Source organism: Eleutherodactylus coqui, chromosome 2 (genome assembly GCF_035609145.1).
Source record: "Eleutherodactylus coqui strain aEleCoq1 chromosome 2, aEleCoq1.hap1, whole genome shotgun sequence".
Classification (NCBI taxonomy): Eukaryota; Metazoa; Chordata; class Amphibia; order Anura; family Eleutherodactylidae; genus Eleutherodactylus; species Eleutherodactylus coqui.
In genome coordinates this window covers 118945493-118968588 of record NC_089838.1, presented here as the reverse complement: position 1 = coordinate 118968588, position 23096 = coordinate 118945493, and the positions used below count along the sequence as shown (strand labels likewise).

The 23096-nt window shown below is 44.5% G+C and overlaps 1 protein-coding gene across 1 annotated transcript in view; it reads right to left on the bottom strand.

The window, feature by feature from the left end:
• The window catches only part of CFAP54 (cilia and flagella associated protein 54), a 394557-nt gene that overhangs the window by 358031 nt on the left and 13430 nt on the right, over positions 1 to 23096 (bottom strand). Inside the window, exons 6-7 of the mRNA XM_066591462.1 lie at positions 17456 to 17599; positions 9551 to 9664 (exon numbers count right to left, since the gene is read on the bottom strand). Coding sequence (XP_066447559.1) covers positions 9551 to 9664; positions 17456 to 17599 — 258 coding nt within the window. The remainder of the gene's footprint in view (positions 1 to 9550; positions 9665 to 17455; positions 17600 to 23096) is intronic.

Genomic DNA, 23096 nt, shown 5'->3' with positions numbered 1-23096 from the left:
CAGGTCCCGTTAAAAACAATCGGCAATATCCCAGGATGATATGACATGCTGTGATGTGTTTCCCGCATAGCATCACGGTGCCATGGAGGAAAACATCACTCATGTGTATGACCCCATTCAAATGACAGGGGTTCACATTTGTGTATAATTGTCTCGGCCTTGTGAAACCGGTCTTAGATATATTTAACAAATTTTCTGCATGGAAATATACCCTTAGGGCTCAGTCACACAGGCATTTTAACGCGCCTATTTTTGTGCACAAAATGCATGCGTTCAAAAATTTGCATGACCGAAGCAGACAGCACACAGAAAAAAAAACACGCACTTGGCTGTGTTTTTCAGCACAAAACGTGCTCTGACCGCTATCCCATGCTGCGCCTGTGACAGCTGCAGCAGGGAATTCCTTGGATGTGAAACCCCTGGATGCTGTCACATCCAGGGTTTTCACCTTTGTTAATGGGGCCAGTGGCAGCAGCGGCAGCCCCATTGAGAACATACAGTGAAGATCGCGATCCTCTGGTACAGCTGTGACAGCTGTGGCAGAGGAGTGCGATGTTCTCCGATTGAATTTAATGGGAGAACATTGCGCTCCTCTGCCACAGCTGTCACAGCTGTGCCAGAGGATCGGAATCTCCACTGTATGTTCCCAATTGGGTCAGCACTGCTGCCGCCGGCCCCATTGAGCACAAGGGATTTCACATAAAAAAAATACCAATCCCGCAGTTAACCGCGTTTTAACAAATGGTGTCCTATAATTTTCGCCGCAGACGTTTTTGCGCATGTAAAATTCGCACATGTGCTGCTGCAATTGTAAAGCATTGGTTCTATATAGTGCGATCTTTTTTAACGCGTGAATAATCGGACGTTAAAACGCCCGTAGGACTGAGCCCTTAAGAAACATTCACGCAGCAAAACTGATGTGGATTTTCCACAGGGCAAAATTCGCACTAAAAGCCACATAATTTCTGCACAAAAAAAGTGTCAAATCTGTACCATTGGTGCAGATTGTGATGCAGATTTGGTGTGGATCCACAGCAGACTTCACCCTTCTATTGAAAGAGGGAAAACTGCTGCGGATCCATGTCAAAATCTGCTCCAGATGGTGAAGATTCGCGGTTTTTGCTGTGGATTTGCAGATTTCACCCTTTAAATTTCATGGCAAAATCTGTAGTGGTTTTTGAACATACCCTAAGGCCTCATGTCCACGGGGAAAATCAGGCCCGCCGAGGATTCTCCATGCAGAATCCGCAGCGGGTCCCTCCTTTCCCGGGGACATGAGGCCTGAAAATAAGAATAAACTCACCTGTCCGGACGCTGCGGATCTTTCCTCCGTCGTGGTCGGATCTTCTTTTTTCGGCCCGGTGGATGTGCTCAGCACGCCGAGAGCGTGCCGCGCGCATGCGCCGGGCACATCCGCCGGGCTGAAGAAAAAAGATCCGGCCGCGACGGAGGGGAGACCCGCAGAGTCCAGGACAGGTGAGTTTTAATTCTCATGCGGGTGTTCCACGGATCCGGACGGCTTCCATAGGCTTAAATAGAAGCCTGCAGGAGCCGTCCCCACGGGAGACCCGCACTAAAATGGAGCATGTTGCGTTTTTTTTCCCTGCACGCGGGTGTCCAATGCATCCCTATGGGGCACGGATCCGCGTGCAGGAAAAATGCTGCGGATTTTAAATCAGAATTGTCCCGTGGACATGAGGCCTAAGAGATTAATTTACTAAGAGCAGCATTTCATACTCGAGTCTTAACACAAATTGTGATTTAGCAAAATGTGACAAATTTATTGAGTTACTGGTCTCTTAATTTGTTGCATAATTGCCTGTCCATGCACCAAAAAAACAAATCTATGATTAAGGCCTCTTTCACACGGGCAATGCCTTCTTATGCTAGCAGCATCGTGGCCAAAAAACGCATGATTGGCTAAAAGTGTAATTACGTTGCAGCCAAAATTTGCATTTTCTCGCCCATTCGCACAGCTGGCTGAAGCATACATACGCCGCAGCCCAGAATTCTCTCAGTCGTCATAAATCCTCAGAATTACTTCTAATGCCTATATAAAGGCACTTGTCATGCTTTAGGAGCGTTGGCCTCTGCTAAACTCCCTCCTCCCTTTTTATTCGGCTCCCATAGGATTCTATGGGAGCTGCCAGTGTATATCGGCCAAAAGATAGGGCAAAAGCTATCTTTTCTGGCCGCATATAAATCGGTCGCCGTATTCGGTTCGCCAATGTTTTATCTTTTCCGGCGCAACGTTTTTACGCAGCTAAAAAGCGGTCATCTGAATGAATGCATTAGAATTCGATGCTTCAGATAGTCCCGATTTTCATTGCGGCTAAATTAGCCCCGTAAAAAGGCTTGTGTTTATGAGGCTTTAGGCTGACTTCACGCTTGAGAGAGAGATATGGGGCTGTGAATCACACTTCCATATTGCACTCCTCACCATGTGAATTCTCCAAGGATGCGAGGCGTTTTCATGTCAAAATAGCCTTACATCACTTCGGGTAAGAAGCAATCCTCCGCTGCAGCCGTCAGCCGTGGCAGGAGGATTGCAGAGTTTCTCCCATTGTTTTCAATGGGAGACCTCTTGATGAAAACAATGGGGTTGCAATGCGAGAGCACACAGGAAAATAGAACACACTGCTATTTGCTTTCTGCATAGCATCGCATTGCGGTGCTACACAGGAAAACATTGCTCATGTGTATTACCCCATTCAAAAGAGTTGGGTTCATATTCGTGCGTTTCACAACGCACAAATCGTGTGCGATTTTCACGCCTGTGTGAAGTCAGCCTAATAGATGCCACTAACAGTTGTAAGACGGTGACCGGCAAGGTGCTGGAGGGCAGGTATGTTTCGCCTAGGATGCTCTCCTATGCTGCTTTGGGGAGCGCTTGGGTAGATACGTGCCACCGAGCAGCCTGGGCTCGGTGGAGGAAGCCGGCAGTATAGTGTTAGTAGCATTAAGCCACTAACACGTTGTAGCAAGTAAGTGGCTCCAAGCCGCATAATCCGGGCCGGCTTTTCCTGGAGTGACCAAAGTGAAGGGTGGGATGGCCACTCCCACGTACCAGGTGAGGCTGGTACCAGGCCTTATAAAGCCTGGGCCTACAGGGCCTAGGGGAGAGCTGAGACCTTTGCAGGTCTGAGAGTCCTGGCTGGCTGTGTGCAGGAGCCATTTGGCTACCAGTGTGTAGACAGGGACGCTCCATGTATAGTAAGTGCTCAGACGAGCAGGCTTTACTTTCTGTTGGCCTGAAGTAAAGGCCTGTATTTTGCTTTGATTGCTTGGAAATAAACCCAGGCAAAGCCTGGACTAAAGACTTTATCCCATGTGTCACTGTCTCTGACTGCTTATGCCCAGGTTGCTACCAATCCTAAACACTAATCCCTCACATATGGTGTTTGGATGCGGGCAGCGGTCTTAAAGAGACATACACCAATTAATGGACATTTTGCTGCAGCAGCTGGAGAACCGTTGCTAAGGGTAACCGCCCAACAGAGATTGACGGGAGAGTGCTGTAACCCCCATGTCCTGGGTGAAAGCTGCAATGGCGCAGCAACCAGACACTGCCAAGATGGAAGAACTGATAAAGCAACTGGTGCAAGTTACCGTGCAACAACAACAAGCGTTTGCTGAGCAACAGCGGGTTAACCAGCAGCTGCAAGAACAAGTCCTGGCGGTGGCACAAAGTGTGCAGAGGTCGTCTGGTTCGCTCCCCACCACCCGTACCGCAGTACAGGCGGCCTTACAAAAGATGACGGCCACCGATGACATCGAGGCCTATCTCGCGGTCTTTGAGGGAGTGGCCGAGAGGGAGAAATTACCGGCGCCTCAGTGGGCTGAGGTAGTAGCGCCTTTCCTGACGGGAGAACCCCAAAAGGCCTATTTTGACCTCGGTGAGCAGGATGCCAAGGACTATGCTAAACTCAAGGGTGAGATCCTGGCACGCTTGGGCGTGAATACCCATGTGCGGGCCCGACGGGTGCACAACTGGACTTTTGCTGACCACCTGCCAGCCCGCTCCCAGATGTACGACCTGTTCCACCTGGTGAGAAAGTGGCTGCAACCGGAGGAGTTGACCCCAGCGGAGATTGTGCAAAAAGTTGTTCTGGACAAATTCATCCGCTCGTTGCCCCCCACAATCCAGTGCTGGGTGGGACAAGGGGGTCCCCAGGACGTGGACCAACTCGTGAGCCTCGTCGAGAGGTATAAAGCCACGGAGGACTTACTGCAAGCCGTACCTCCTGGACGTTCCAACCCTGGGAATAGCAAGTCGGCCGGAGCACCTGGTAAGACTGTTTCATATGTAAGGGGTGTCAAAAATGTCCCAAAGGGAGGCGGCTCAGAGGGGGATCATTTTGGACAGAAGAGGAGTCCCAACGGGACAGTCCGGTCCCGGGTAGAACCCCAAGGGGACCGGGGCCCCATACTGTGTTGGCGCTGTCGTGAGCCCGGGCATATTGCCGCCAACTGTCCACTTACCGTGGAACCAATGGACTGTGACTCTGCCCGGCGGAGGTCGATGTTCGCACGGCCAGTATGTTCTGCAGAGACTGCGTCAGAGACTGATCGACCATTATGTCACATAAAGGTGAATGACTTTGCGGTGACAGCTCTACTGGACTCAGGGAGCTTGGTTACGCTGGTGCATTCCAGCTTGGTCGATCCCACAACCGTCACTAGCCGTCGCATGGGGGTTGTGTGTGTGCATGGGGACACCAAGGAGTATCCTATTGCCCTTGTAAGACTTGAGACTCCGTGTGGACTTGCCACCCATGAGGTGGGCGTCGTAAAATCCTTAATGCACACCGTGATCCTCGGGAGAGACTTTCCCCTATTTTGGGACTTGTGGCGACACCGTGGGTCATCTGCAAATAAGGTTCATGATGATGCAAATGTGTATGATGTGTGTCCAGAACCGTTTGACCCTGAGGGTACGGTTCCGGCAGTCGGGGTGACCCAAGAGAATGGGGATAACTTTCCCTTAACAGTACTGGCGGGTGAGACGGAGGTACAGGATGAAGTGGTTGCTATGCCTGACTTAGAGGTCTCACGTGCCAATTTTGGAACTGAGCAGCTCCGAGACCCCACCTTAGTAAAAGCCAGGGAAAATGTTAAAGTGATAAATGGGGAGCCTCAATTCCCAGGGGCTGATACTGTGTTTCCACACCTGGCAGTCAACCAAGAATTGTTGTATCAGGTTGACAAGGTCCGTGGGGAGGTTGTGGAACAGCTAGTGGTACCTCAGTCCTATCGTAGGATGATCTTAGACCTGGCGCACAAGCATGTGCTGGGAGGTCATCTCGGGAGCGAAAAGACTAAGGAACGCATTCTTCAGCGTTTTCTCTGGCCTGGGGTACATGGTGATGTAAAACGTTACTGTGAGTCGTGCCCGGAGTGTCAAATAACAGCTCATATGCCCCATTACCGGAACCCCTTAGTGCCCTTGCCCATCATAGAGGTGCCGTTCGAGCGGATCGCTATGGACCTAGTTGGGCCCTTGGTAAAGTCTGCCCGGGGTTACCAACATATATTGGTGGTTGTAGACTACGCCACCCGTTACCCCGAAGCCGTTCCTTTACGCAATACGTCATCCAAGGGTATTGCAAAGGAACTGCTTCACATGTTCTCCCGCACAGGCATACCAAAAGAGATCCTGACGGACCAAGGAACCCCCTTTATGTCAAAGGTCATGAAGGAATTGTGTAAGCTGCTGAATATTAAGCACTTACGGACGTCTGTGTACCACCCACAGACGGATGGTCTGGTTGAGAGATTTAATAAGACCCTAAAAAGCATGCTCAAAAAGGTAGTCAATAAGGATGGGAAGGACTGGGACTGTCTGCTGCCATATTTAATGTTCTCAATCTGTGAAGTCCCACAATCCTCCACTGAGTTCTCTCCCTTTGAATTAGTTTATGGTAGACATCCCCGGGGGCTCCTTGATGTAGCCAAGGAGACCTGGGAGCACGAGTCCACCCCCTACAGGAGTGTTATTGAACACATCTCCCTCATGCAAGATCGAATTGCGGCGGTCATGCCCATTGTTAGAGAACATTTACAGCAGGCTCAAGAAGCCCAAAGCCGGGTATATAACAGGTCCGCCAAGGTGAGAACCTTCAACCCTGGGGATCGGGTACTAGTGTTGGTGCCCACCCTAGAAAGTAAATTCCTAGCAAAATGGCAAGGGCCCTATGAAATAATCGAGAAAGTCGGAGAGGTAAACTATAAGGTGTAAGCAGAAACCAGAACAGTTGTACCATGTAAACCTAATTAAGCCATGGAAGGACAGAGAAGCCCTGACTGCAGTGAGCACCCCCCATGGTGCGGTCCCAGAGGTATGTGTATCAGGGTCCCTGTCCAAATCCCAACAACAAGAGTCGAGGGAATTTATACAACGTAATTTAGATGTGTTCTCTGATATACCAGGGCGTACTGGTGTCATAAAACACGACATTATAATTGAGCCAGGGGTAAAGGTTCAGTTGAAACCATACAGGGTTCCAGAGGCCCGCAGACGAGCCATCTCGGAGGAGGTCAAGAAAATGCTAGACCTTGGAGTAATTGAAGAGTCGAAAAGCGAATGGTCCAGCCCTATCGTGTTGATACCAAAACCTGATGGCTCTCTGCGCTTCTGTAACGACTTCCGGAAGCTAAATGACATGTCAAAATTTGACGCATACCCAATGCCGAGAGTGGACGAGTTAATTGAGAGACTGGGTCATGCCAGATACTTTTCCACTCTCAACCTTACTAAAGGCTACTAGCAGGTTCCCCTTTCAGAGAGCGCAAAAGAAAAGACTGCGTTTGCCACACCAGAAGGGTTGTTTCAGTACATCTGCCTACCCTTCGGTTTGCATGGAGCTCCAGCAACCTTTCAAAGATTGATGGATGTCATACTCAAACCCCATCGTCAATATGCGTCAGCATATTTAGATGATATCATCATCTTTATCGAAGACTGGGACAGCCATCTACCCAAGGTACAGGCAGTACTGAACTCCCTTAGAAAAGCAGGGCTCACAGCAAACCCAAAGAAGTGCGCCATAGGCCTCGAAGAAGCACGATACCTGGGGTATGTAATAGGCAGGGGTATTATAAAACCCCAGATCAATAAAGTTGAAGCCGTTCAGAACTGGCCACAACCCACAACTAAAAAGCAGGTGAGAGCTTTTTTAGGCATTGTAGGGTACTATAGGCGGTTCGTGCAAAACTTTGCTAGCATAGCAGCGCCCCTAACAGACTTGACCAAGAACAGTAAGTCAGTCATGGTCAAGTGGAACCCTGACGCAGAAAAGGCGTTCCAAGAGTTAAAACGGGCCCTCTGTAGACGTCCAGTGTTAGTCACACCCAATTTTAAAAGAGAATTTATTGTCCAAACAGACGCGTCCGATGTGGGACTGGGAGCAGTTCTGTCCCAAGAAGTAGAGGGAGCGGAACATCCCGTAATTTATCTGAGCAGGAAGCTCACGCCACTGGAAAAAAATTACAGTATCGTTGAGCGGGAGTGCCTAGCCATCAAGTGGGCCCTGGAATCCCTAAAATACTACCTGCTAGGTTGGCACTTCAGGCTGATCACAGACCACTCTCCCTTAACCTGGATGTCACAGGCAAAAGAAAGAAATGCCAGAGTCACTAGGTGGTTCTTGACCCTTCAAAATTTTAGTTTTTCGGTAGAGCACAGGGCCGGAAAGCTACAGGGCAATGCCGATGCCTTATCAAGGACGCATTGCATGGCGGCTAAAGGTGTCCGACCCCACAGGCTCGAACAGAGGGGGAGGGTATGTAAGACGGTGACCGGCAAGGTGCTGGAGGGCAGGTATGTTTCGCCTAGGATGCTCTCCTATGCTGCTTTGGGGAGCACTTGGGCAGATACGTGCCACTGAGCAGCCTGGGCTCGGTGGAGGAAGCCGGCAGTATAGTGTTAGTAGCATTAAGCTACTAACACGTTGTAGCAAGTAAGTGGCTCCAAGCCGCATAATCCGGGCCGGCTTTTCCTGGAGTGACCAAAGTGAAGGGTGGGATGGCCACTCCCACGTACCAGGTGAGGCTGGTACCAGGCCTTATAAAGCCTGGGCCTACAGGGCCTAGGGGAGAGCTGAGACCTTTGCAGGTCTGAGAGTCCTGGCTGGCTGTGTGCAGGAGCCATTTGGTTACCAGTGTGTAGACAGGGACGCTCCATGTATAGTAAGTGCTCAGACGAGCAGGATTTACTTTCTGTTGGCCTAAAGTAAAGGCCTGTATTTTGCTTTGATTGCTTGGAAATAAACCCAGGCAAAGCCTGGACTAAAGACTTTATCCCATGTGTCACTGTCTCTGACTGCTTATGCCCAGGTTGCTACCGATCCTAAACGCTAATCCCTCACACAGTGTAAAACGATTCTATAGGATACTCTTTATTAAAGGGATGCTGTGTGTGCTCTTGCAATTGCTGAATGGTTTGTATGGTTACTGCTCTTTTTTTACACTGCTTTTTTTAATGGCTTCTATTAAACGTATACTTGGGGAAAAGTTCCTGATGTATGTGGCTATAAAATAAATGTCACAGACGCCCAACAGTGGTATCAGTCACCCATAGTCTATAACGGCATCCTGTAAAAAACGTACTCAGTAAACATTTGCCATAATAGCCATAGGGAGACAGATGCCACTATTAGACATTCCCTTAACGCAAAAGTCACCCATAGACCATAATGCAACTGGTTTAAAGAATACATACTGAAAAGCTATTGAAAAGCTCATAAGGTACCTGTTAAATGGATACATGCGATAGATGGCATACAGTGGCATTCATCACCCAAAAACTATTATGCTACCTGTTTAGGGATTCATTTTTTATAAGATGCATCTGGATGCAATACTACAGCCTGCTGTACTTTTCCATCCGGCAAAAAAAATGGCATCCCTAATAGATACCAGATGATTAGAGGCCAAATGAGTATTTGTCCAGTGATTGGGAGCCTATGGATTGAATCACAAAAATATAGCAGGCAGGTACTGGAAGGTGCTGCTTCAGTGACCAAATGGTATCACTCAGCCACAGGCTGGGAGGTGTTGCGAATAGCATATAGCACACTCTCTTGAATAGCTCCTAAAACTTCCATTGTTATATTATAAGAAGCGTCTTATAGATGTCTTTAATTAATGGTTGTATTATTATTATATTGGGGGCAGATCTGAAGTTTTGTTCCATTGAAAGATCCTTCAAACTGTCCGCTACTTATGTCCCAACAGTATTATATGTTACTGTATAATATAGAGGATGTAATGTAGAATGTTTTACATGTGTTTATTTTTACACGTAATGTTCTAGTTTGTGTCTATTTATTAGAAGCAAGGCAGCTGCAATATTAAATGAAATACATTCCTTCATGCTTCAGTAGCGCTAAGTAGCAGCAAGATTACTGTAATACGTATAAGTAACCCCACAGGCAGTATTACATGTCTTGTTCCCTGACTTGTGTGTCTATGAATATCTTATTGAGCTTGTAACTCATGCCAAGCACCAACAATCACTTCACTTCCTAAAGCGGGCAAAATGCTTGTTTACCTTAAGAGTGGACTCTTTAAAAGCTTTCTTTGTCTCTTCGTTGTATGAGGAATCGCTCATATGTTCAAGCTGACTAAGCTCGCTGATCTTACCGAGAGCACGACGAGCAAATACCTAGAAAAACACACAAATACCCACGATGAGATGTCTCAATAACCTTGTCTTTCATTCAATGAAACAATAGGTTAGTAAACAAAAATATTAATTGCATTATAATCTTATGTGAATAAGCAAGGTCGAAAGTCAAGTTTGTTGCTCAGGAAATATTTGCCAACATAGGAAATGAATATTAATACTTGAAGTTTATGTAAAATTGCATTGTTTGTTTTCTATAACCAAAAACAAAGTTGTTATACAAATAAAAAAAAAGGAAATTGCATTCATTTGCTTCTTAGATATATTTGTTACAGGCTTTATCAACAAGCTTTAAGAATGGAAAGTCAGCCTAGCTATGCTGTGAAGTAGCTGCCCCAAACCAAGTAATGGCGATAAGAAAAAAAAGTTGCAGTGCAGACTGGTGCGGCTATATGGGAATTAAAATGGATTTCCAAATGCCATATTTTTAACTTTTCAGATAACTTTTCAAAACAAGCTGCTATGTGTGTGAACATGGGGAATTACAATACGTCTGACCCTTCTATGAGTTCTATCCTGTATTTTACCTCTGTGCAGGATGTATCTACGATTCTCAGTTGTTCCTGAACTGGTAGGACGAGCTGCTGTGATGCTATGTTCTATACATTGTGCACAAAGAAGACTGCAGATTTTGCTCCCTATCTTCTGTAACACGCATGCACTGACATAACATTATCATGGAGGACACTAGAGAAGTATTGAGCAGTGCAGATGGAATTTCAGTAGCTATAACACAGTAAAGAATTACTGATGCTCCTTTTACATTGAACAAGAATCATTTGCATGAGAGAATGAGCTGGTGACCAGCTTATTCCTGCTCATGCAGCCTGTTTAGACAGGTACCCTTCACAGTTACAAACACCTAAAATAATCTTTTAATGATACTAGTTAAAATCTTGGGCTGACAAAGACAGACTCACAAAAAGCACATCAAAAAACTTCCATATCAAAACCATGTTATAGGCAGTAGGCAGCACTGACTGTCACCATAGCTGATTAAGGGTGATAGTGTCAGATTTGTCGCAGTTGTCCAATCATGCCATTTGGCAAGCACAGAATAATTGATGGACTGCAACCTCAAATCAATCAAGTAACCTGTTGAGTGGACAATATGAACAAAAATGGATCCCTGCTTTTCGTTTTGATGGTAAATAATAATTATATTCCCAAACGTGGATGTTTCAAGGTGCGATCATCAAGGTTAAAATTATGATGACTTGAAAGAAGGATCTTATTTGTATCAATATATATTTATGGTTCCAATGTCAGAAAATTCTGATTAAAAATCATGTGGGTTCGGCTCAACGCATTTCTGTGCCACGTGCAAACACTTCATCAGGAACCAGTATGTTATATATTCACACCAACTATCCAATATATTAGTAACGCTTATCTGTGATGAGAGCTGAGCTATATAATCAGATCAAGGTAAGTGACTGGAACCATCGACCGTACTAGTACTTAACTTTAGATGGATTTCCACTAGTAAAGGGTATAAGTACCCAATGGAAACAGTCAGTAAGAGGAGCTAATAATTGCCTATATATAACTTAGATGAATGCAGAGAGCAGAGGACGATCCCCAGATATCCACTAGTACAGGGTATAAGTACCCAATGGAAACAGTCAGTAAGAGGAGCTAATAATTGCCCCTATGTAGCTTAGATCAATGCAGAGAGCAGGGGACAATCCCCATGCTCAACTTTGGATAGATTTCCACTAGTACAGGGTATAAGTACCCAATGGAGACAGTCAGTAAGAGGAGCTAATAATTGCCTCTATATGACTTAGATCAATGCAGAGAGCTGGACGATCCCCATGCTCGTGCAGGATTTGTTAGATTTGTTTTAAGATATAAACATGGCCTTAGAAGCCCTTAATCAGCTATGGTGACAGTCAGTGCCGCCTACTGCCTATAACATGGTGTTGATTTGGAAGTTTTTTGATGTGTTTTTTGTGAGTCTGTCTTTGTCAGCCCAAGATTTTAACTAGTATAAATAACAGATTATTTTAGGTGTTTGTAACTGTGAAGGGCTTCTACTAACTAATTTACAATTTTCTGCCCTAGTGAACTGTTTAGACAGGTAGATTCATTGTTGCTTTGTTCAACGAGAATCATTCACTTCTAGTTCAGTGTTTCACATTCCTATTTGTTTAAACTGAATGATAAGTGAATGAGCCAAAGATGATTTTTAGTCCTGCAGAAACTGAACGATGAACGAAAAGCAAATGATTCTCGATCGTCATTCGGATCTTAGCTCCCATTTGGACTGAATGAATTCGTTCGCTGTTGTTCATTTGACAGATTTGAAGGACAGTCGTTTTGTCTAAATGTTGCTTTACTATTAGCTGCAAACAGCATGTGTGTGTCTGTTTTTGTCTTCCTCCTCCTCCTCCTCTCCTTTCTACAGACTTCTAAGGAAAGCATGAGTCATCGCCCTTCCCCACTTCCTGTTCTTTGTCCTGTTACTAGAGATGGGCATTACTAGACAACAGGCAGTGGACAGTAAATTAGAAAGAATGGAGAACCCTAGTGGTCAGCACTTTATATGGTTTTTCAGCAGAAAAATAGTATTTTGGTTAAATAAAGCACTTTTGCTAGTTATCACAGTAGCTAGCACCAGAGGGAATTGCCGTGGTGGCTATCTATATTGGCAGTCACATGGTTATATCTGTTTCTAGAAAAGCTAACAAACAAGAGATATTCCGTTTTAACAATATGACGGAAATTATTACCTGAAAGCCTCACACTGTTGATTGTTGTTTTAGAAAGAGGAGTTCTTTAAATCACTTACAATAAGAGATGAGCGAGTATACTCGTTTCGAGTAATTACTCGATCGAGCACTGCGATTTTCGAGTACTTCTGTACTCGGGTGAAAAGATTCGGGGGGTGCCGGGGGGGGGGGGGAGGTGTGGCGGAGCGGGGGGTAGCCGTGGAGAACAGGGGGGAGCCCTCTCTCTCTCCCTCTCCCCCGCACTCCCCGCTGCAACCCCCCACTCACCCACGGCACCCCCCAAATCTTTTCACCAGAGTACGGAAGTACTCGAAAATCGCGGCGCTCGTGCAAAAAAGGGGCATGGCCGAGTAGGTTCGCTCATCTCTACTTAGAATAGTTAATAGTAATATCAGCCAATTGGTTGGATATTAAAGAGGAGTCCTTAATTTTATTCATAAAGTCATCACTCTACATTAGCAATCTCCAACATCCAAGTGAAGCCAATAACACTGTACCAGGGGTTCTTCAAAGCTATTCATGACGATCTGTGTCACCACAAGATGTCACATGCATTTCTCTGAAGAACACAATTTTCCTCCTCTTTTATGCTATATGTCTAGGGAATTTCTGTCGGAAGTGCAGTAACCTGTCACTTCATAAAATAAAACTAGAAGAATTTTGAACACGACTCTGGACATCACTCAGGTTATGCTTCATTCAGTATACAACAGTAATAGCAATCCAAAGTAAAGGCCCTTTTAGACACAACGATTTTTGCTCAAAAATCGCTCAAAGCCATCTTTTGAGCGATAATCCTTGTGTGTAACTGCACTGACATCGTGCAGTTTTCATTATGCCGTCGCTCATCGTTGTCTTTCAGCATGCTGAAAGATCAGCGATCAGTTATCAGGAATTCACAGCGGGATACAGCTGATACTATTGTTTCAGCTGTATCCTGCCCTTTGACAGGCAGGGTATGAAAAACAGAGCGGTCCAGCTCTGTTCTCCATACCCCGATCGGAGCGCTTGGCTGTATAACAGCCGGGCGCTCCGAGCAGAGAACAGCTGGATGCAGAAGACAAGCAGGGACACCCTGCTTGTCTTCTGCATCCTCCGCTCAGAGCTCAAGGTGATCACTCAACGTTTGGGCGATCACCTTGCGCTGTAAAAAGAACACAACGATTATCACTCGAAAAATCACCCAAAAGATTTTTTGAGCGATAATCGTTGTGTCTAAACAAGCCTTTATGAATTTGATCTATTAAATTCATGAAAAAATGGAAAAGCAACAATTCGTTCCTTTTTTTCATCAAATTGGCAAGTAAAGGAATAAAGAAATGTCCACAGATCTAATCATTGTAATAAGGAAATAAGAAAAACATTTTAGAGCAAATAATGCAAAAACTGTAGCTGGAGATATTCATCTGCCACATCTCTCTATCCATTGATGTAACTGGCATAGTTTTCTTACTAAAACCATGACGTCAGAGCTCCACTTTACAGACTGAGGCCGAGCTCACATGGCCGTAAGCGTAAAACACTGCTTGGGCCATGCATCGTTTTACCGCTGTGCAGCAGACAGTGGCACAGTGTACCGCCGTGTATGGCAGCGAAGTTATACTGCTCATGAGAGTGTATCTCACACACGATGTCATACGCAGTCCACCTGGGTTTTATTATTTTTTTTATTTCCCACACAGTTGCTTCAGAACAGCGTGTATACGCGCCGCCCATACGCAATGTAATTACATATGGGCATGCATATATAAGCAGCACCCATAAAAAACAATTAGATCTATCATACATATATACCCAGCACAATAGAACATGCTGCATTCTTTCTTGTGCTCACGTATTACGCTATTCCGACATGCTAATGTGAGCAGAACTGGGCAAAGCAATATAATCGATTGCCTCTAAATTACCAACCTGAGTGGGTTGTTTCTCCCTTTGCGTTTATTGGTTATATCACAGGACATATGAGTAAAATATAGCAGAAAAAGAGACATTGTGTGGATTTTGCTCTTTGATTATTTACCATTTAACTTGCAATAAGTGAAACCTATGATATATTAGGCATGCTGCTGTTTTGAGAGTTCATTGCATACTGTCAAATCAGCAGAAGAAAATTGACTATTCATCAATGCGATTTTGAAAATCAGGTTTTGAAAATCCCATTCACATATATTGTACTATTCTTGTTCTAGATTTCCACTTCGATCCCCACACAGAATTTTTTCAACTAAATAGCCATGTATGAATGTGGCTTTAAAGTCCAAACCAATACTTAACTCTGTTTTGGGGGAGACATAACCACCCTGACCCTGAACTAAGTTCTAACGCAGGGCATAAAATACATAGTGGAACCTGCCTGATAACCTATTTATGAAACATACAAGTGATAAATGTGGATTCTGGTGAAACATTTTGTGTATTTTAACCTTTACTTTATATTGTCAGATAGTAAACAAACAAACAAAAAAAAACTGCGTTTTACCGTGTTTTTGTGTGGCATTTTCTAACATATTCTACAGCGTTTGGCAGCGTTTTTTAATGCACCCTATCACTGTGATTGGTGAGGAGGTGCTTTAAAAAGCGATAAAACGCACAATAATAGAGCAGACAGGGCTCGAAAAGCGTGGCGTTGGTCTGCGAGGCCCCATTGAAATCAACAACAGCATTGTACCATGGTAAATGGTATAAGTGAGAGCGGCCTTACTCATCTTGGGAAAAATCTCTTCCCTACTCCAAATTTGTCAACCTGAATAAATCCTTGGATTATGAATCCATCTACAATAATCTAGTAACAATAATCTGTAATATTATCACTTTTAAGAAAGGCATACGGACTCCTTTTATACATTACGGCTCTTTTCACAATCCACTGCTCCCTCTGTCCTGGATTCCATCCTCCATGCAGAAACCTGCATGGGGACAGAAAGCAGGAGAGAACCATAGAGAAGGATATGTGAGACAGAGACCTTTTTGGTTTTCTTCCCACATTGTTTTCATCCCAGTCAGTCTTTCACAGTGGATAGAAAAGTGCCATTCTCTGTGCTTTTCCATCCAGAAAGGTCTATCCAAGAAGGTCTCCATCTCACATATTCTCCCCTATGGTTCCGTGCTAGTATCCATACCCATGCAGTTTTTGGATTGAGGATGAAACCAGCAGTGGTTTCACAGGACATAATGTGAAATCAGCTTTACAATTAATTAACCCCATGCAGTTTTTGGATTGAGGATGAAACCAGCAGTGGTTTCACAGGACATAATGTGAAATCAGCTTTACAATTAATTAACCACAATAACAAACTAGTTTTATGTTACTAAGTTTCATAGTGTTAAGGTCTTTTTAGTTGGGTTAACAATAGGGCTGTTGTAACACGTGCCAATGACAAAGTATGTTGATAAGTGCTCATTCACTGCCGTTCACATATGGAAAATGATCTGGGGATGAACGTATTAAACATTATTTGTCTTCATACAGCTGTTATTGGTTGGCTGTACATCTTCCGTTTTACATGGGGAGATGGGCAGCCAATCAGCAAACATTTTTATGCTTGCGAAAAAGAAACGATCAACCATTGAAAGAGCTTTTACAGAGTAATCACATAGAAAAAGGGGAAGGCCTCTGTGTAGTTCATACTTTAACCATTTGTATATTTGCCTTTTTATGTCAGATGCACTACCCAAACTTTATGTGAAAAGAGCTTTACTTCCACGATCATGTGCAAATATCTACACATGATCTGGTTATCTATGGGTAAACATTGTGAATTGAGCATTTATGCCTCATGTAAAACTGAATATATTATATATAACATCCTATATAATATAAAACAGTTGTAGTTTAGATTTCAATAATCCAGAGGTATTGCAGTGTAGTTTGTGCTGCATGCAGTCCATAAAATAAGGAAGAGAAAAGGGAGCTGCTAGATGTGACGAATAGAGATGAGCGAGCGTACTCGGATAAGCACTACTCGCTCGAGTAATTTGCTTTATCCGAGTATCGCTGTGCTCGGGTCTGAAGATTCGGATGCCGGCACGGAGTGGGCAGCTGCAGGGGAGAGCGGGGAGGAACGGAGGTAAGATCTTTCTCTCCCTCTCTCCCGCCCGCTCTCCCCTGCTCCCCGCTGCGACTCCCCTGTCAGCCACAGTGGCACCCGAATCTTCAGGGACGAGCACAGCGATACTCGGATAAAGCAAATTACTCGAGCGAGTAGTGCTTTTCCGAGTACGCTCGCTCATCTCCAGTGACGAATATTGGTTGCTTAAGAGACTGATAGCTGTCCCCACGACTATCACTCCCATACTTACACACAGGAGTGATAGCTGTTTAGTGAATAGAGGTGGAGTGTGTCAGGGATCTCTTCAAACGAGCATTTGTGCATGGATGGACGACTGCCTGTTTATACTGAGTGAGAAGTTGCTCACTAGTCATTCCGTTTGGGTACTTTTATATGTACTGATAGTCACCCGAATAATCATTCAAACAGGTGACTGTTGCCTGTGTAAACACTGCAACTGATAGGGTACGGAGTGAGACGTCACTCAGGAGTCACTAGTCATTCACTTTCAGCTCACTGAAATGGAACGAGTACTGAGCGACTTGTCATTCCGAATAAACAGGCAGTCGTTCATCTTTGAACAGCTGCCTGTGTGCAGTGAATGGAGGGAGAAGATATCTCCACTACGCTCATTGAACAACTACTGCTCCTGAGTGAAAGTCCTTTGAGCAATTATATGGGACAACTATTGGCCCATGTAAAAGTGCCCTTAAGTTTCTGTACCTAGCATGGGGTCTCAGCAGCAATGTTTCTATTACAATGAATCAAGAGCTGCACGGTGAAGCTCTGTAATGAACATGATAACCTATGGTAGGCTATGTATCTTTACTTTATGCAGGGACACTGTGCAATCTGTGAGAGGTTACAATTTTCCAGAACATCACGTTAACTAATTAGATCCCAGATATAAAACTTGTCCTATACTACCCAGAAAAAAATGTATCCTGAAAAAAGAAACAAAAAACAAGTTTGTTTTCCCACTTTACCTCTCCATGCACACCAGCTTGGCAGTCAAAATAACACTGGCACACCGCAGTATATAGTGTTGCCCTCCAGGTAAGGTAATGCACAGATAGGAGAGGAACAGAAGTCTCCATGCATACGCTTGCCCATAACAGGAACTCAAGAGCCTGAAATAAAAAATGCATTCAACAAATGGTTATTATCTGAGAAAGTGCAGCAATTTGACATTTATAGGCAATACGGTGTTTTATGGTTGGCATGTTGATAAGGAATTAGTCTACAGACACTAAAACAATAAATGGTGTTCAACATTAATGTCCTAATTGCTCTAAGATTTATTATTTCATCAATGCTGATAATTGTGTAGACATAGACAAGCAGAACAAATAGACTACTGTTTTATTTTTACAACTATGTCTTATACCCCAATGTAGCCACTAGAGGTCCCCATCAGATAAGCCATAAAGTACTGAATGATAAGGTTTAGCTCACTGCTGCTCCATACAGAGTCTGATGAATTATTGATTTATTATTATGAATATGAATTACTGACAGGAGCAGGATGCAAAATAACTACAGAAAGCATGCATCATTTAGCAGTTATGTCTAGGGAAAGCTGGAAAAAATGTAACATAGTATTGCTATAGGCTAGTATAGTTATACCCCTAAAAGCAGCTGTACTAAATGGTGCTTTTTGATGCATCCGAATCCCAGCACTATGACCTAGAGAGGCAGTCCAGGTATTGGTCAAATGGGCGACATGTGCTTCATGACCCATTAAATCAAAGCCTACTACATAGTATGAATAGCATTCAGTTTAGAATACAAATGTGGTTCAGCAAAGTGATAAAAATGCACAAGTGCATTATATGGTACTACGGTATATACATTTAATAGATAGAAATTACAGAGCTTATAAAATTAAAGGATGAAAACAGCACCTAATATTATTCATAAGATACTCCTAGGAGTTCACAGAACCTGAAGTATTGGAGATAAATGTTCATGGGGGCAGAAATGTATTGTAGTCTTGAAGCCAATCCCATTGTAGGACAACAAAAAAAGCCTCTCTAGTTTGAAATGTAGACACACATAGAAAAAAAGACAGGCAGAGCAAGTGGAGTTTCTTGGTCTATTAAAAGACTAACTATCTGAAATGAATTTATGCGTATTTGTAGGGAAGTGCTGCCAACCAGTGGACGCCTGTGAATAACAGGCTGTAGAGAGCATACAAATTATCAGAAAAAACTAGCACAGGGCGCAACTCTTCAAAGAATAGGATGCAGATTGTCATCGGGTCCAACCCACTGCTCAGTGCAGATCACTAAATCATCCCAGACAGATGTCTGTCCAGCCTTTGTTTGAAGACTTTCATTGAAGGAGAACTCACCACGTTCCATGGCAACCTGTTCCACTCATTGTCAGAAAGTATTGTCTAATATCTAATTTGTTTCTCCTCCCTTTCAGTTTCATCCCATTGCTTCTAGTCTTTCCTTGTACAAATGAGAATAGGGCTGATCCCTCTTCACTGTAACAGCCCTTCAGATATTTGTAGACCGCTATTAAGGCTGCCTGTCCAGGGGCGATAATCTGCCGGCGGATCACGCTGTGTTGCTATGGAAAGCGCAGCGCCGGCGTCCACGAGCGTAGAATCATAGCGATTCTCCACTCGCGGGACTTAAATCGCAGCATGCCGCGATTCTCTGTGGTGGTCTATCTATCAGATAGGCTCACCTCGGAGACCTGACAGCTCTCCCCCCTCGTCTCCCACGGCGGAATATCGCTAGCAATAGTCCGCCTCGGCCGTGGGCAGGGGGCTTAAGTCTCCTCTCAGCCTTCTCTTCTGCAAGCTAAACATTCCCAGATCCTTTAACCGTTCCTCATAGGACATGATTTGCAGACCGCTCACCATCCTGGTAACTCTTCTCTGAACTTGCTCCAGTTTGTCCATGTCTTTTTTAAATTGGGGTGCCCAGAACTGGACACAGTATTCCAGATGGGGTCTGACTAAGGAAGAGTAGAGGGGGATAATGACCTCATGTGATCTAGACTCTATGCTTCTCTTAATACATCCCAGAATTGTGTTCTGTTTACCCATTAAACTGAAACATTGTGAATAAATGGTTCAGTTTATTGGGTAAAAATTCAATGCATCAAAAAAATAAATAAATAAATAACACATTTTGAGGCCCGGGCCTCTTCTTCTGTTTAGCAGGGGTGATATACTATAATCAAAGTACATCTGGGATATAGTAGAACATAGAGTGATAGTTAGTAGCAAGGGTGGACACGGGGAAATAAAAGGAAAACATAAAAATGCAAAAATAAACATTAATGTACCATAAAAAGAAAGGGGAAGATAGATTCAGTGAGGGAGAGTTTTATGGATTGTCCATTTTAAAATATCTCTTCGTTTGTACACCTTTCCTGATAATTATATAGAAGCATCTCTTTTATTTACTTGAACGCCTATGAACGTTATGTGTACGTTTATGATATCATTCTCTCCCACACTGAATTTATGTCCCGCCTTTGTTTTTACGGTACATTGCTTTTTATTTTTGCGTTTTCATATTTTTCTTTCCCCTGTGTCCACCCTTCCTATTACTTATTACTCTATGTTCTACTATGCCCGTGATGTACTAAAACAGCCTATACTGGGCAGTGGAGACGAAGGTGTATCTTACTGGGCTAGTAGCAGGACTGAGACCAGAGGGATACAGTTTTGAGACCTCTCCAACATCCACCGCTGTTCGCTCACTTAGGGCATCTGCATTGCATCTTGCTATAGCACTCCCTATATATTACAAAAGGCTCCAATATGGCCACCACCTTACTTCCGCTGTAAATGACACAATGCAGCACTACATCTGAAGCTGTCTTGTCCTCTTAAAAGTAGCACTGGAAGCTGGGTCACTCACTTAGAAGCCACGAAGAACTCCTCCTGCCCAGAATCTCCGCTACAGATCCCACCTGACAAGACAGAACTGGCCCAGATACCTGGGGCTACCAGCCACTGCAGGGTTTACGCCTGGGAACGTCTGCATAACCTGCAGAATGGCCTCCGCACCAGCCCTCTTCCGGAACCAGCAGAAAAATCCAAGACATGTACTTGATGAAGGCCATAATGCTATAAGGCCGAAACGCGTCTACCTAATAAATTGATTAACTATTTCTACTGCTGCTGACGGTAATTTGCTACGCTTGCTGGGACTGGGGGCGTCTATTACTTGGACGCCTCCGTGAAGTAAGTCCTTTTATTTTTCTTTTACTTTTTCATATTTTTCTTTTACTTTTTCATCATTTCAACCATTCCTATTGACATATTTCTTTCCTTTCTCTCCTTGTTTGTAATTTACTCCACCATATCCATGATTGGAGCTTCTTCAAGCTGCTCTACAGTGCACTAGTTGCCTGTATACATTGAGTACAATCACCATCCACCTGATCAAGATTTATACGTTTATTATCATCACTTCATCGCAAGCCATGATGACGTCTTTGGATATCTAAATAAGCGAGCGCCACCTATTAAAAACACAAGACATGGCGCTAGGGAGAGGTAATAAGAAGCCTTCTGAGACAGCACTCCTGGCTATACCTCTATGTCTCCCGAGGGAAAACAATTAGTGACTATTCCTGAGGGGCTAATTTAAAGTTCCTTTATGTTGTTTCCTGTCCCAGGGGAGGTGGGGTTACTCTCTTAGGCCTCATGTCCACGGGGAAAATCAGATCCGCTGCAGATTCTACATGTAGAATCTGCAGCGGGTCCCTCCTGCCCCGCGGACATGAGCGCCGAAAATAAGAATTTAAAAGTATTTACCATCCGGCGCGGGCGGAGAAGATCAGCTGTTCCTCACGGCCGGATCTTCATTTTCGGCCGGCGGATGAATTCCTGACGCCGGCGGCACGTCGCCGGCACGTCGCCGACGTGCCGCGCGCATGCGCCGGGCACATCCGCCGAGCCGAAGCAAGGAAGATGCGGCCGTGAGGAACAGCTGACCTTCCCCGCCCGCGCCGGATGGTAAATACTTTAAATTCCTATTTTAGGTCTCCCGCGGATCCGGACGGCTTCCATAGGCTTCAATAGAAGCCCGCGGGAGCCGTCCCCGCGGGAGACCCGCACGAAAATGGAGCATGGTCCGGATTTTTCCATGCTCCATTTTTTTTTAAATCCCTTTTATTGACGATCCGCGGGTATTTATCTACCCGCGGGTGGTCAATGCATCCCTATGGGATGCGGATCCGCATGCGGGAGATCCGCTGCGGATCTTAAATCATATTTTGCCCGTGGACATGAGCCCTTAGTAGCGCTGTCATGAAGGTGTAGGGAAAACTGTTTTTTTTGTTTTTTTACTGTATTGAATTTTTATCCAATAAATGGAACCATTCTTCACAATCGGCATCATATTCTTTGGAGAGTTCTGCGCTGCGCCACTTTTCTCTGATACTTCGCATGATCTCTGACTTGAAATGTCTGCTTAAATAGGAAACGAGGCAGAAATAAAAAATGTTAACGCACGATGGATCAAGGGTTGACTAAGCCTGTTAAAATGTTGACTTTATAGTTTCATAATAAAATCCACGGTGCACATCACATGTTGGACATACAACTCACTTACGCAAGTGACTTATGTTTTCCAACACGTAGTCTATACTGTAGATTTTATTGGGATACAATAAAGTCCATGTTTTAACATCCTTAGGGCTTAAACAGATCAACGTGTTTAAACAACTTTTAACGCGTGTGAAACTCATGCCTGAAAAACGTGAGGACACAAACCCATTAGTGCGCTGACACGCGTGTTGCAGCGAGCGTATTTGCGCATATGTTTGTTACTCTAAATACATTCATACACAGAAGACTTGACTTATTTTATCTGAGCTTATGTGGTTAAGCTGAACCTCCTTTAGGCCTTATGTTTAGGAGTGGATTTGATCTGTGGAACCCGCGATCGGCACCCATGTGGAAGATCCATAGTTCAACACCCATAGGAAAGCATGGAGCGTCCGCACCTCCATGCACACATGTGGATGTTTTGCATATATTTTGTGCGGAAAGGAAATAGCAGTATACTCAATAGCCGGCAAGCATTTAAAATCATTTCCGCACTGACTTGGAGGTCTTCCGCTGCGGAAATCTGCGTGTGCTGTGGACATGAGGCCTTAGGCTAGAGGCACACAGTCGTCACTGTGACTTGCACCCGAGCAACTCAGTCACAACTCACATAGGACAGCACATGGAAACCCATCTATTGGGGAAAACAGACGGGAATACGACACGCCTGTTTGCCACCTTGGTCCCAGATAGCTCAGCTGGGTCTACTAAGCTCATCACTGGAAAGGCTGCAAGGCAGTCAGTGCCAGAGCCTGGAGTGAGCACATCTACCATTGTGGACTTCTGCTGTTTGCTGACAATTGCTGCATGTTGGAAGTAGGTGAGAAAACTTTGACAGGCAAGTGTTTATTTTGTTTATTGCACTTAGGGCTCCTGCACACTTGCGTTTTTCTTGCACGTTTTTTCATGCGATTGTCAGTGGGACTTTCTAATGTTAAAAACACATCACACAATAATTGCAAATCATGAACTTGCGATGCGTTTTTAACATTAGAAAGTCCTAGTGACAATCATGTGAAAAAAACATGCAAGAAAAACTGGTTACT